A 16,467-nucleotide genomic window follows, 5' to 3' on the forward strand; every position below is an offset into this window, starting at 1 on the left:
TATGGTATTATCAACAAAAAAAAGGCATTTCTAAAGAAAAAAAACCCAAGTTCTGTATCAAGAGATAGGAAACAGCATACCTATTATTTGGGCACTACAAGAGCAACATTTATGGGGAAAAAGAGACACAGATAGATAGATATATACAGGCAAATAGGCAAGACAATCATGGATGAAAGTAGCAGTTTCGTAGTTCAGAACCATAACATTTGATCAGGAAGGCAAAAAAGATTATGATTTTTCTTAACTGGCTATGTTCACACAGTATTTTTAAAATGGGAAGCCTACAAGCACACTGAGTTTAGAAAGTTATGTAAGCATAGCAAATTAAAACATCATGATGAATTGTAAAATAATGACTAAATGTAAATATGACACAAATTGGATGAAAAATTCGATGAAGAATGAAAATTAGCAACTCCATAAACGAAGAAAGCAATTAAAGATTAACACAAGAACAAAACCATACACAAAAAATTTCGTGGACAAATTCAGTTACTGTTTTCAACTATTTTAACACAGAAGGTATAGTTATAATCAATCCAATCAGACTTGAAAGAAAAAATACTGGACTGAGAAAAAAATACTGGACTGAGCGCAAAATATTTGAAACAAAGTGGGGTAAAGTTTGCATCCCTCATTTCTAACAGCTTCTGAGAGCTAACAGACTCCCTCCCTTTCAGGCTGAAGAACACATGCCAGTAAAACCACTGCTGATAAAAAAAATCACAAACAGTTCAGTCAGAGAAGGCAATAGCAATGTTTCCTTTTTATTATATTGTCACCATAGGCTTTTAAATGCAGCCACCAATACAGCAGGACTCCAAGAAAGTACTCAGTCCTCCACTACTACCCTTTCACAAATCTCCTCACTCAAACAAAAGGAGCTTACATGGGCAAGTAGCTGTATTCTCTGTTTATTCACTCCATGGAATAAAGATATCTGTTCTTCCCAGCACATAACAAATTCAGGAAGATTTTTGGTGAACTACCTTGTACGTTACAACTTTAACTCCAGCAGGAACCCTGTGTTTTTTTTTTGTTTTTTTTTGTTTTTTTGTTTTTTTTTAATTATTTTCTAATTAAAGAAAAATAAAGACATAAAAAAACAATATACAAATGAAAATTAGTAATACCCTATAAGCAAATATAGGGAATACCTCAAATATGCAATGTATTTTAAAACCCTAAATTATTATACAGGAAGAAAGTAGTATGTAATTTCCTATTAGGTTCTTAAGCTACTCACTAAAAATACTTTGTAGTAAAATAATTACAGTTCTAAAAAAAAAAAAAAAATCACGTAACATTTGAAGAAAACAAATTTACCTGTACTTGTTGGTGAATTTATTTCTTGTCTGATATTTCTACCTGCCTGGCTCCCAGACCTCGCAGTTTCTCGCTGTGGTTCCAGGATGTCGCGGTACTTGGAGACCATCAGGACGGAGATGAAGTACACGACAGCCAAAGCCAGGAACTGAGCTTGTTTGCTGTCGTCCTGTGCCGGGGGAAAAGAAGCACATCCAGAATACTGAATATTTCCATAGAATTTTCATACAAGACCAGCACAAGACTTAATGGGTAATACCTTTCTGAAATGCTGCTTCTGCCAGCATAGCAGCAAATGGATAACACAGAAGGCTGAGTGGATTTTAAGTGGAGTACTACACACAAAAAGTACATATTAAGTACTGAATTTTGGAGGTAATTCAGCAGCTACATAAATCTCTAGGTCTGTGGAGCCAATGGACTTTTCAAAACAGAGGCCTGACTCTACTCTGAGAGTGCTTTAAAGGCCTCCTGGCAGCAAGGGCAACTGTCTTCTGCCGCCCCAAGGATGAGACTGTGAAGGTCCCTGACACAAGGAGGTAAAGGGTACTATTGCTGAGAGGGAAATCTAAGCTCACTGATGTTTCTCTAGCTGACACTGGATGTATAAGCAGGCATAACAGCTTCTAGTAACATGTAAAGGCAGGGAGAATGTACCACTGTTTTTCTTCCAGAAATAAATTCCAGCTTGTACATTCTGATTTCCCCTTCCACAGGACTGTCAGCAGCAATCCTAGGTTTCCAAGACTGATTTAAGTGAAAGCCAGGACTACTATAACTTTGCTGCCATCTTTTCTTCTCATCCCCCATAATCTGCTGTTCAAGGGAATGGCCATGTATGGCTTAGATATTCTCCTGATTGAGATTAAGTTGCTGTAGTTCAACTGAAATGTGTTTTATTTTTATCATCATGAAAAAGTTACACGATGGAATTAAGACTCCAGTTTCTCTCTACTCCTATAGTGGTTTCATCTTTCCTCAATTCTACAGGTATGTACCTTCTATTACATATCCCTGGCTGCATGCTTTTGCAATTCTTAAAATAACTAGAAATTCTCTTATTAATTTCTTTCACAGAAGTTCCAGAAACATGTTTTCTTGTATTATTTTCTTCATTAGTTAAGAAAAGAATAGGGGACAGAAGAGGGCAAAGTGGCAACACTTTGAACTCAGGTCGGAGAAGTTTAAACGTAACATATGTACTTGCAGCTGTACAGTAATAATTCCTATTGTACTACATTCAAAAACAAGCACATTGTGGTGCAGTTTTGTGCTGAAAACCATTGCAGAAAAATCTGAAAAACATCTTTATATATGTTTATATACATAAATATGTTCAGCAGAAGTGAGAATTGTGTTTACAAACCAATTTGCTGCATTTCTGTAACATATATACTAATTGTTCCTCCTACTCTGGTTGGACAAATAGTTGACACCTTTAGTAATATGATTTTAATCAATATAACTCTTAACTGATTTATCTTGGCTGTGATTATTTGGCTAGTACAAGATTAAGGCTGAGTGTTAAACACAGTTAACTACTAATCTCAAATAGCTTAATCAATATAATTTTTTAGCGCAGAAGGTGGCTGGTAGTTACAAAGCCACAAGCAGATGGGTTGCAAAAAATATATGAAGTGTGACACACAAAGGATATTTTTAATTTGCGTACAATCAAAATCTCTTTCAAAACATAAGTGATGATTTTGCAGAAGAAAGAATTACAGCACGTATTACTCACCACATCACGAAAAACAACTGCTCGTAGACGATTAATATCAACATCCTGCAGAAGCCTGTCAGGGTCTTTTATGGGAGAAAGATTTCCAGGGACGTTTTCAAGGGGAGTCTAAAAATAAAAAGTAGTGAGATTTTTTTGTTCCCTCAAAATACTGAAGCATTTCTGTTACAACCTTAATTTGCTATAATTTTTTAGCTATTACATTAATTTTAGATGATATGTTACTACCAACATGCTTCCCACATAATACTCAGACAAGGGCTCTAGAAAAAAAGTGATGTTTTGAATTACTATCTTAATACTAATTATTTAGATATAAATTGTTACATCTTTCCAGTAGCTTGGAACTGTGTCTCTAGATAGAGTTAAAACAATAATTTGCACACAAAAGTTTGTTTCAGATTGGGTACAGATTTGTTGCGTCATAGAAAAACAATAAATTAATTCTAATATGCATGTTACATTTGAAAATGCTGAGCAGAAATATAATAAAAATGTTAATTTCACTGAGACTTATTACAGGCTACTTATAAAATAATTGCTACTATTAAAAAAACATAGAATAGTATGCTTCCTTTAAAAAATAAACTGTATTAAATGTGAGGCCTGAACACCTAAGTGTCTGCTTATAGTGATTTTCTTTGCATTAAATGTGGCGCTATTGAAAAATGTAATGTCTCTGTGAGATTTAATGAAATAATATTGTGAAAGGACCTAACTTTGTAATGGCTATTTGAAAAAGTCTTTAGAGAAGAAAAATCACTGAATTTAGTAATGAAAATATGATAGAAAAAAAGAAGACATTATGCAATGTCTTGTATTTTAATCATGGGCTCTACCAAATTTTTTCAGATTTTAATTTCTGGATCCACAAAGTTTTAAAGCTGTGAATAAGTTGTTTTTTTTTAAAAAAAAAAAGAAGAACGAATTAATGACACTGGAAAAAACTATACTGTAACTGAATATTCAATAAAACTCACTCCTAAAAGCAGATAGCAAATACTGATGTCTAATATGCACTCAGAGGTCTGTTGAAGCCATTGGAACTCAGATATTCCACCAACAGAGATTCAACTGCAGAATTTCATCAAAACTGCAAAGTATCCTGATGGACTAAAAAATCTATGCAGGTATATATAACAGAAGTGAGTAAGGGGATTTGGTCCTTCAAATAGGCCAAGCAAGAGTGAAAAAGCTGGTTAGAATTGCTCCAGTCATACTTCTGCATCAAAGTTTTCATGTTTCAAATAAGCCTCCTCACACACTTTACTATAGACCAGTTAACAGGAAAGACCTAAGCTTTTGCCAGATATTTGAGAAGGCAATTACAATTATTTTCTGATCCTAAAAAGCCGTGTTTCAGACTTGTCACCATTGCTGTTGGTTACTGAAGGCTCTGTTACCTTGGTTGCTGCTGATGCAGTTACACCCTGAAGAGCATCTTGAGTTTTACCGCCAATTAATGACGTCTTGTTTACTCTCTCTCTTTGCCTTTGCCGGCATTCTAAGCAGTTCCTCACAGCCACACAACAAACTAAAAGAAGAAATGAAAAAGCCACAAATCAGCATATTTTCTCAATATAATATTTAGAATATCAATTAGCACTCAATACTAATAGGCAGTAATTGAAAAGTTGATTTAAGAAAATTGTAACTGAGAATAACCCACAAGTTTTATACCAGGAACAGTAAAATTATCAATAATATAAGTGGTATGAATAATAGTAAACAGTGAAGATAAATGCCATACTGTTGCAAGATATATTGAGGTCTACAGAGTCTGCACAAGTATCCCATTCTTTTTGTCTTACATAGCCTATAAAGAGTCCTACAAATCCATCAAGGCTTGGATAAGAAAACCTGCAACATGGAGGTGGCAAAGCAGTTTTAAGAAAAAAAAAAAAAATCATCTGTTTACTGGCTTATATTTATACTTTTACTCTCCCTGAATATATACAACTTGAAATATATAAGGAAGAACACTTTCAGACATGTATTTCTTATGACTAAATTGAATTAGCCTTAAAAATGTATCAAATCAAAAATAAATGGGATTTTTATTTTATCGCATCAAACTCTACCTACAAGGTCCTTTCCTACATGTGTCACTATTTGATCCATTGCAACTCATTGATCTGTAAGTAACTATTTAATACATTCTGTCTGTTGACTTACCAAGCCTTAGGCACTGTCGCATTAGACCTCCAGAAGACATGTTTTTTTCAGCTTCAATCTCACTGAAATTTAGAGAACTGGCAAATACTAGTACATCAACCATTGCCATCAGACGGCTGAGAAACGTTACTGCTGTCTCTGCTGACATTCCTTGTGTCACTTCAATATTTTCCAATTCAGTCTTTAAAAGGAGATAATTGAATTAAAGAGTTTGAACACAACTGAAATATAAAGACAGCACATACACATAGAAATCTAAATTGTTATGCTTAATGACAGATAGATTGAAAGTTATTTAAAAATCTCCTACTAACACCATTAACATAAGCTGTGAGTGAAATTCAAAGTAAGACAGCATGAAGAGTGAGAAAATTATTTACATTTACATGCTGAAATAGATGAGAAAAAGTCTAATATAAATGAGAAAGTTATTAGCAACTACATAAAGACAAAGTATGGGCAGATAGTAAAACAATGCATGGTGTAAAAGGGTGCGACATATTCTTACATTCTTCCATTCTTCCATAGGCTACCCAAAAAAGTAACAGCTGAAAGGCTAAAGAACTCTGTGTATAGCTTTTACTTTTTAATGTTCCTTTAGATAAACAAGCAAATGTGAGGAATGGAGTGGGAAAAAAACATACAGTTTTGCACTCTGTTTCCATGAATCGATTTTCCCTGGAATGTTTACAGCATATAGAATCCTGACAGAGTCCAATTCTCCAATTATGTTTGCTGCCTCATGACAACAACAGAGGGAAAGTAAAAACGTGACAAGTGACATGGCATGCAGCTCACATGTCCCAGAGAGCTGTTGTTTCTTTCCTAATGTAGTGTTGGACTCTCTTTAGTGGGAATCCACAGAAGATTTCTGAATGAGGTCAATATTTCTGAAAGCTAAAATGTTGTTCTCCAAAAAGACACTTAGATGTCGAGAGTCATGTTTTCAAATGCTTTCAGGTATTTAGCAGTGCAGGTAAGTGAGGAAACAGTCAGCTTAATAAAAAAAATATATCAGTTTAAACACTTTTACCTCTGGAGCTAGCCAAATTGAAAACAGGAATATGTGATATTTGTCCACATCCAGAATTATATGCCTAAATACTGTTTTAAAATTTGTTTACAGATGGCTGATTCTTACTGATTGTCAACAAGCTTTCCAGTTGCAAGACTTTTTGAGCACACAGTTTGGGCCCTCTGAAAAGTATTTTTCATTGTGCTGCTCTACTTTTATTAATTTGATTAAAAGTATTTATAAAAAATATATTTTTTGTGCTCTTAATGTAATTTCCTTCCAAAGGAAATAAAAAATACAGAAAACCAAAAATTTCTTTATTTCCATACTCCTAAAACATTATTAGCCTCAGTCATGGCTTACTTCTAAGAATACTTTTACATCCAAAATTATAAAAGTGCAAACTGTTCCAAACAGTATTAAGGAAACAATTGTTTTGAAAGATGAAAGATACAAAGTGGCATGTGTCACCATAATGATAGATCGCCCTTCATTTAATTTCTCTTAAGGATGTAGCGTGTCGGTTACATGAGTGATTTGGGAAGGGCTGCCATCTGTCTGAACTGCCCAGTAATATTAGAAAAAGAGTAAAATGACAACTCTCAGAAGAAAGATTTTCAGCCTATTTCCTCTCCTCTTTAGCCAGGGCTCCCCTGTTTAGTTTGTGCTGTGTTCCTACTTTTGGAAAAATACGTTGCTTGGTTTTTTATAATAGACTGGAAGAAGAGTTTTTGAAAGCATTCACCCAAAGAAAATATATTTTCAAAAATCTATAGCCATAACAGTCTGCTAGAAAAACTCATATGTGGTTATGGAAACTTGAACTTTGAACTCATGCTTGAAATAACATCAGGCTCACTTGCAGCTGATTGACTACCTGATGTTGATTTTTATCAAGTTTCAACTGTATTGTGCCAATCATAGTCTTAAACCTCTCGGAATATCTATTACTTTTTTATTTTTGAAAGTTATGTAGTAAATTCACTTAATGTAAGACTTTAGTGCATTTTAGCAAGATTCTCGCAAACTTTGAATTAAAAAGAATCTTTTATTTTTTACATATCTCCCTAAAATTCTGCTACCTGGAGGAAAAAATGACTGACAGTTTTCTAGCACCAAGTTTACCATCACTTCTACCTGTTAAATACAGCACACTGGTACTGTAATAGTGTTTAAAATACATTCCATTATTGATCAAGCTGCCTTCTAATATCACCAATATTTTAGATAGTGGTGTCTCTAAAACCCATTGAAAAGTGAACTCATCACCGTTCCATGACTACTCAGTGTAATTTAAGAGCAATGGCAAGCCTCCCATACAATGAACATGCTCAGGACATAAAGAGTTTCTCTACTGACAACTGCATTTATAACTTAAATTAGCTCACGGACCCAACTACATTCAGGCCAGGAGCTAACAGCAAGCACCATAACTGGCAATGCATTAGGTACTCAAGGGAAATATGGTAAGAAAAGTTAATTACTACACCTAATATATTCCTATTCACATCCTACTGTATGATATAGGAAAATAATAGTAAGAATAATAATAGTTTAAAAAAGACAATATATCAAATGATCAAAAAGAAAGGTATTTTTTAAAATGCAAAAAACTGAAACTTACAGCAGCAATACTAACCTTAGAACCCTGGACATGCAACAGACAAAACAGACAACAGATCACAACAATAAAAGAAAAAGAAAATTATTTAAGTTAACTAAAAATACAAGGTAAATTGAAACAAATTAGTATCTTGGAATTATACATTTGTTTAATTTATATTTAAAACAGCAAAACATTTAAGCTCAGCATGAACATTTGAAAATAAAGACTTGTCAAAGATAGCTATGCACAAGGAAAACTTTAAATCTGGCATTGTTATGGAGTTCACGTAAACACTGATTCTTCCAAACCAATGTACATCTTTTATGTAGTACACAGAATAAAATTATGAAGCAAGGTAAAACAAAGTAATATTTTAACTAATTATATAGATATTAGCATTTTACAACAAGCCATTCAACTGAAATGTAATAAACTAGTTGATCCTTTTATGAGGAGGCAAATATGCTTCAAATGCTTGGAAAAAACAAATATAAATTATGAAAAGCAACCTGGATCTTCATGAATAATGCTCCTCCTCTGGATGCGCTACAGGATAGCTCGTTATAATGTTATATTGGGTGTGATTTCTTCAACCTAAACCAGTATCAAACTAGATATGACAATGCTTTTGAACCACAGGAAAAAAAAAAATCAAGATTTACTAAGCCACTCAGTCTGAGTTGGCATTCATATTTCATTGTTCACAATTAAATATATGTGTTAAATTTTTATGGTTTAGTTTTAGGTAGAACCACTTTCTCTATTATCACAATGGGCTAGGAACTAATTCTTAAGTTTTCGTTGGTTCTGTTTTAAAAATAGAAAGAAACTTCAGAGCATGTCAGTTACCATTGTTATGATTTAGACAGTGGAAAAACCTAATCTAACAAAAAGAAAAACAGGCTGAAACAAACTGTTTTCTTTCCTATCAGGACAGAAAATACCACACTCAACCAGTTTTTAAATGTGTCTTTGTCTTTTCATAGTTGGATGCAGCTCGAGAATTAACCTGTGGCTATCATCTCTCAATTACTAGCTGACAATCTGCATATCAGTTTTACCACTTTTGATTCTCAGAATTGTTATAGACCACACAGAACCTGTGGAATCACACAAGTCCTGAACACGATAATGCTAACACTTTACACAGGTCATACATCTCAGCTTTTAAGGCACAGACCAAATGAGGCCATCATTAAATGTTTAATGGAGTTTTGTGGACAGTTCATGTAACACCAGAAGCCCTCAGATGACAATCTGAGAGCTGATGTTTTGAATTCTTCAAGTAAGAAGCTGAATTATAGACTTCTTAGAATAAGTGGAAAAACAAACTCATTGCAAGGGGTCTGGAAATTTGTTCTGAATTGTAATATATATTTAAACTCCTCAAATTTCTTTTGCCTTGCTCAGTGTCCTCAAGCCCTTGTCACAGCTGCTATCCTTGTAGCATGCAGTGATTACTTCTAACTGCTATCTTTTACACAAAATGTGTTATCTGTAAACCAGCTTCTATTAACAGAAAGCATCTTTTGCAAACCTTTTCCCTTTACAGGTCCTGTTTTTCACACTTCCACAACATCTTAACTTTAAAAACATCAGCATTTGAAGCAAGTCCATGTACAGACCCTGGGACAGATGTAGTGTAGAATTGAAGTTGAGTGAAATATTAAAAATTGTGGGAATACATTATTGTGAATTAAAATAAACTTTTCCCTGTATGCCATACAAACATATAACCTTTTCTGCACTCTTGAGTTACCCACAGATTTTTGAGTGGTTTATATACACCACAAATGCATTTTTTCTTTTTTTTTTTTTTTTCTATTCATATTTAAAGTTTTCTATTCAGATCATCCTAGTCTGGATTAAAAAAAAAAACCCAAAACAGAAAAAAACAAACAAATGAAAAAATTCCAAACCAGACCAAAACCAAAACAAAACAAAAGCCCTATCTGCCCTAAAAAGGCAGATTTCTATTACAAGAATTCCATAGTGAGGCAATTCCATAATTAAGATTGCCTGTTCTACAGCAGGCAAGGAGTCATGCAGTAATCTTCCACCCAGCCCAGAAGAATTGCCATTTCACTCAAAATCTGAACTATGCAAAGGAAAAAAAAGTCTTTCTGAAATTTTTCAAACGTTCATCTTTTTAAGGAAACTGTGACAGTACTTCTTTTTTTTTAGCAAGGGAGGGAACACAATACAGAATCTGCTGCACAAAAGAAAAAAAACAAACAAACCAAAACTACAATTGCTCCAGCATTCTGAAAGTCATTTTGCTAAATTTTTCCTTGGCTTTCTTCAAATAGAATTAATTAATTCAAGCATCTAATATTCAGCATCTGTTCTACTAATGAGAAATAGGTGCTTTATAAAAATCAGAGGCAATAGCACATTAAGAGCAACTAATTCTGTATTAGATTGTTGAGAAGAGAGTTTTGCAGCAGAATTTAAGACTGTTTAAGAATGAGCCCAGGATGAACTCAGATTTGCTTGAAGTCTGACTGATTCACTGAAATCAAGGGACTGTGCACAAGCAGGACTGTAAGACAATTGAAAAAGGAACTGTGTGCTTCTTCTTTTCTCCATTAGAAAACAAGTAAGCTATCTCATAAGAGACTGGATTGAGCTCCAGGGTAACAGTCACACCAGCTGGACTCTACAGGGATCTGGTAGATGTCTACATCAGAGGTAGCTGAATCATTTGCTTCTGATGAATAGATCTCCATTATCTAGAAATCTAGGCCACATATAAGCACTTCAAGGGAATACTTAGATTTACCCTAATCTCTCCATGAATTCCATCCCTGTTTCAATAATCCTGAAGACAAACGGTGCAATGACCTTTACTGTCTGTTCTATAATTTTTTTGCTTTCATATTTCATTATTCCAGACCAAAAAGTAAATTAATTTTTATAAACAGATGTAAACACATGACCTATGGAAAAATAAAATATACTAGGAGGAAATAAGAACTACTACTTTAAAATTTCACTATGGGCCGCAAAAGACCTTCAGTGGGACTATTGGAGCATCACCATTCATGAAAGTGAAGAAGGAATAAATTAAGTAAAATGAGCTCACACTTGTTGATAAATTGAATATATATATTCTACAGGATCTACAAAATGTGAGGGCTTTGACACCCCAGAAAAGCTCCACAGAACAGAGATATGGAGGATCAGAGACTAAACACGATGAAGATGGTATGGATTCAAACAGGCATGCCAGGAGATATGACTCAATCCTACAAAATCATAAAGGATATGGAACTGAATAAAGACATGATTAACCACTCTTTTCATAGCATAAACAGTACAGCACATAGTGACTTCATGCATTTAAGCAGGCTTAAAAAAAACAAAGACAAGAAGTGCTTTGAAGGTTATATAATTGCTTTGTCAGGCTCAATGCCATAGGATATCACGGAAGCTAAAAGTGTAAGTAGCTTCAAAAAAGATTAGATGATGTCTGGTAGGATAAATTCTTCAGTGGTTATTAAATATGACAGCCCAAACACCCTCTCTAGTTGTTAAAATCCTAAATGCTGAAACGGAGTGTTATCAGAGCAATCAATATGCTTGCTCAGACTTCTGCATTCTGATGTAAGCTGCAAACAGTCACTGTTGGTGGCAGAATGCTAAAGGAGACGGGCCCTTGGGTTGACCCAGTGAGGCAGCTTATGTAGCCTGTGAACAGCTTCCTTTTGGAAGAGTAGTGCAATACAGCTTGAGCAGATTTCTAATACCATGCCCAGTTTCAATTACAGAACTACACAGACTAACAGAATGGTTGGGGTTGGAAGGGATTCAGGAGATGCAAAATTTCAACTCTGTACCTTGTGGATAAAACGCTATTCATTAATGTAATTAGTTATAACACAGTAGGTTCCACATGGAAATCAAGAAACACTTTTCCATGGTGAGGCTGACTGAGCACAGGCACAGGTTGCTCAGGGAGGTGATGAAGACTCCATCCTCAGAGATAGTCAAAAGCTGTCTGAACACAGTCCTGGGAAACTGGCTGTAAGTGGCCATGCTTGAGCACGGGTGTTGGACCAGGTGACCTCCTGTGCCCCATTTCCAGCCACAACCATTTTATGATTCTGTGAGTCTTTGAATCAGTGAGGGAAAAAGCCTAAAGGCCCTTTCCCCCTTAAGAACTACTCTGGCAGAAAGTGGCCAGTAGCAGGCCTGATATAAGTCTTTTCATGCAGTGGAGATGTCATATAAATCTTCTAGTTTCAAACCTCTTCTCTCTTCCCATTAGCAGCTTCTGGAAGGAGGAGGGTGAGACAGCCTTTTGTAACTGATTGCTTGCAGCGGCCTACTTTGCCCTTTCATGACTGAGAAGAAATATATTCTGAACCAGCAATCCATCCACTTCTCCACAGCAGTTCAAGGATGCACAAGTATTACAAGCCTGAGAATCAGTATGAAAACTCTTCATTCATCATATGATGGATATTCACAAGTGGTCTGATGACCAGCAGGGCATCTGCTCCTTCGACACTGTGATTCAGAACAAGACTGAGGGAGAGCACCTGCTCTAAGGAGGGAGGATGTACTGCACTCTTTGTATCAGTCACCGTGATGAATAAATCCACCTTCCTTTCAATGTTTGTGGATGGACATTGAGGAACAGGAATGGAGTTGAATGGGCAGGAAGAATCTTTTTTTTTTTTAATTTCACATAGTAGGCTTTGTTCAATTTGAAGTCAGCTACCCAACTTTTAGTGAATTGCTTTATTTTACAATTTATTTTTATTTTATTGACCCAGATAGATGGCAAAATTAAGCATTCAAGAAATACACACAGTCCCCATATAGTGGAGAAATGCATGCATAATACCGAAATTTGAAAATGTAGTCTTTTGTATCAGTGCATGAAAATCACTGCTATTGAGCAAGGCAGTATTGACACACAATATTTTAACAAATGGATGTGTAGTTATTAAAGCTGTGTCAGGTAACTATCTACACAGACACACACACACATACATATACTTTCCAAAATAAATAGAGGGAAATGGTGAACCTCAAAATTATTATTCCGTAGAATGGCTCTGCAGTATCATAAACCAGGACAAGAGCTAAAATCCACAAAGAGCATTCAATGGAACTGCAGCCTAATTAATGTTGTGCCTATTTTATATTTTTATATAAAAGATGTCAAAACACCATCATTTTCAAATGATGCCTAAAATGTTTGCTTTAAAAAAATATCCCCCAATGTCCTTTACTTCAAGGAATGATATAGTGCAGCCTGTGTTTCAAGATGGCTCAGTGTGTACTCGCTCATACTTGTCAATATTTACAATGAAGCACTTGCAAAATCAGGACCTTTATGTTATTCTTGTGACTACAGACAATAATTGTAGTGTTTCACTTTTGCTTATAGCAAATATTTTTCCAGTTAACACAGTGAAAATAGTAAAGAGACAGCATTTTAACATTAATTGCCTGCCTGAAAATCCTATTAATGTTTAGCAAATTGCCAGCCCATACATTCATATCTTTCAAATAAAATCTGCAAAGAAAGGTTTTTTAACTAGAAGTAACAGTAAAGAAAAAGTAAAGTAATCTCAATTGCTGAATGGCTAGACCAAAGATTTGAGCTTTTACTGCAAACCACATTTGCAGTCTCCAGTGCCTACTACCCACATTGTTTCAGAGGAGCCCTTTGTCCCCTCTGGGTCTCATTGTCTCCCCTTTCAAAGACCGATATTAACTACAAATAATTTTTACAGGATGCTCAAGAAAACAATTAGTATGAAAGAAATAGTCACAGACATTGAGTGTACAGACAAGGCATCACATTCGAATAATGTAATTACTCTTGTCAATAATGCAATATTTATAAAATATTCTTCCCTTTTTAGTGAAAATACTCTGCCTTCTTGAGCTTTAGTCTGTTAAGAACTTACAACTTATTAAGAATATTTGAGTGGATAAAAAAATCAGTTATTTTCAATATAAGATTTAAAAAAAAAAGAGGGGGAAAGGACCTACAGAAGGAAGAAGTAAACAGACTAGATAGGGGATGACTTGTGGTATCATTTGGCATGCAAGTTAACAGTGGCCATGCAAAAAAGCTTATGACTATCAATAAGCAGACATCATAAAGCATGCCACTTTGTTACAGGAATCATTATCCTAATGGTGATCCCTGTAAATGAAATATTAAATTACTATGAAATATTATTCTTACTAAGTACTACTACTCTGATAAAATTAACATTTCAAATGAAAAATGTTATAAACACTCTGTATATCAAAGTGTAACTGTTTTATTATAAATATAAATTTTTTGAAGGATATAGCAGAAAGGGAACAGGAGTCCTTAAAGAAGAAAAGTCAACTGCAAATACTGGTTTGCAATATTAACAACAATTTCTAATATGACCACTGGGTGGAAATATTGTACTTACAGTTGGGGATGTGGCTGCTGACAGCAATGGTAAAATTCCTCCACAAGCAATAATAATATTGTCTACCATCTGGGAAATGAGGTGTATTGTGTTGTGTACAAAAATAATATTTTCATTGCTATTGACAAAGTCCATCACAGACTTCGTGGAGTGACTGCAAGAACAGAAGAAAGGATGGATTAAAAACAAACAATTAAAATAAATTTTAGATAAACACATTCTTTGCAACCATACTGTGAATGTTTCTTTGATAAAAAGGAAGAGTCTGGTCTACAAAGCTTTGCATGTAAATTGTCTAAAAGTATCAACAAGACTAGTCTAATGAACAAATTGATTGCTATCTCTTTTTGCACAGGATTACATTCAAATACTCAGCTGAGAACAACATCTTCTAACCTTTTATTCCCATCAATCAGTACTTCACTTCACACGCAGTTCTGCTGAAAGCAGTGGAGTTGCTTCTGCAGCATGAAAGCAACTATTTAAGAGTTCACCATGCTGCACCAGTGCCATTTGAAGCACCTTGGTAACACCTAATGATAACACCTGCTACAGTTTTAAAGGAGAAACTTGGTAACATGGCCATACATTGATTTAATATTAACCTTACTAACTGATAATAAATATAGCATTAATGACAGCTGCAGAAGCCACAGATGCTTGTAAGATTAGAAACTCCTAATTGGTGAGCAATTGTCCCATGAAACAGTCACTGCACAAAAACATAAAACCCCTGTGTGAAAATATTGAGGAAAACTCTGTCTGTAAGCATGGTCTTTCCCCAAAGCAACATTTTTTGTCAGCCAGCAAACAAAGACTCAAGGCTTCAACTGAAAATATATAATCTGAACTTTAACCTCCAAACATTGTCTGAACACAAAATACAACCCCCTCCAACATACTTGGCCAAAAGAAAAACATCAAAATTGTCTATTTCCAAGTCTGTATCACAGAACAGTTCATCAACTTGGAAATTAAATGTAATATAAATTGCTCCTTTGATAAAACTATGCTCAAGTTTTGTGAAAATGAATCACTCTGTAGTGAAAATTAGAGTAAATTGTCTTTATTGTACTATAGTTAGAGTACCCCTATTAACATGTACAAAATGTACAAAACCCCTAGGAAATCACATTGCTGTTATAAATTATTACATCTTCACCAAGCTGGCATGCAAAAGAAAATTTGTCAATAGAGTGTTTCCTTAGAAGATGTAATAGGAATGAGGTTTTATTTATACAGCTTGCAGGTAGAGAAGCTCCGTTTTAATTGATCAGTTAAGAAAATGGCCATTAGCAGAAGTCATCCTGTCTAGAACAGGGGAAGTAGATTCTAATGCTAAATAAAAGCTGAAAGAGCAGCTCAGTTTGTTTAGGTATGCAGGATTTATACAATGCCTCAAGAAAACAGGAATTACTACCTGTGAAACTGAGCTGTTATGGGCTGGGAAGGGGCAAAAAGACAAGGCAGAAGATACAGAAGGCCACTTCAACTCACACGAGCTCTTTTCTTCCCCACCATCCCAGTAGCATCCCCGGTCCAACACGCCAAATTTTTCCTTATTGATGGAAACACAAATCAGGAGTTAAAGGAGAAACAACAACCCACCTTCTCCAAACATGTACATCTGTTTCTAGTGCAAAAAGCAAGTCTGTCAGGAGCCTCTGGTGCATGGGAGACCATTTAAACTCTGGAATACGAAACATAGTTGTGCGTGGACCTGGACTAAACTGTCGTCGCTGCTCTTCTGTCATTGGCATGCCTCGAAATCCCAAGTCAACACGTAAATCCCGGTCTTGCTGGGTGACAGATCGACCCTGTATTGCCTACATCAACAAGAGGTTCAAAAATGATGTTAACTTTATGCACTGTGCTTTTGAATGCAGTACAGAATCAGAGAAAGGAGAGGATAAAACAACGTGGCCACAAACCACAGGAGATACTGATGTTCCAAGGCAGGCAATATCCTTCAGCAAATGAGCTGCTCCAAGTCAAATCAATCAGTGCTCAAGCTGGCCCCCCTCCAGCTACTCACCAAGCTTTTACTCTCAGGTTCTTCACTTGAATTCTTACACACAAGACCAAATGTAGCCCATATAAGGTCAGTGACAAGATTTTGTTTATATGTAACAATTATCTTTTTGGGCTAATAACACAATTTTCTTTGAAG

At 35.1% G+C, this 16,467-nt stretch overlaps 1 protein-coding gene across 7 annotated transcripts in view; it reads right to left on the minus strand.

Annotated features, from left to right (window-relative positions):
* NBEA (neurobeachin) overlaps positions 1–16,467 on the minus strand; it is a 467,531-nt gene that overhangs the window by 300,963 nt on the left and 150,101 nt on the right. For all 7 annotated transcript variants that reach the window (XM_069012126.1, XM_069012137.1, XM_069012124.1 and 4 more), the window contains 6 exons: positions 15,906–16,123; positions 14,298–14,451; positions 5,246–5,426; positions 4,474–4,604; positions 3,071–3,178; positions 1,330–1,498 (listed from right to left, as the gene is read on the minus strand). In XM_069012126.1, the coding sequence (XP_068868227.1) occupies positions 1,330–1,498; positions 3,071–3,178; positions 4,474–4,604; positions 5,246–5,426; positions 14,298–14,451; positions 15,906–16,123 (961 nt within the window). The remainder of the gene's footprint in view (positions 1–1,329; positions 1,499–3,070; positions 3,179–4,473; positions 4,605–5,245; positions 5,427–14,297; positions 14,452–15,905; positions 16,124–16,467) is intronic.

The sequence above is a fragment of the Aphelocoma coerulescens genome, chromosome 1, assembly GCF_041296385.1.
Source record: "Aphelocoma coerulescens isolate FSJ_1873_10779 chromosome 1, UR_Acoe_1.0, whole genome shotgun sequence".
Classification (NCBI taxonomy): Eukaryota; Metazoa; Chordata; class Aves; order Passeriformes; family Corvidae; genus Aphelocoma; species Aphelocoma coerulescens.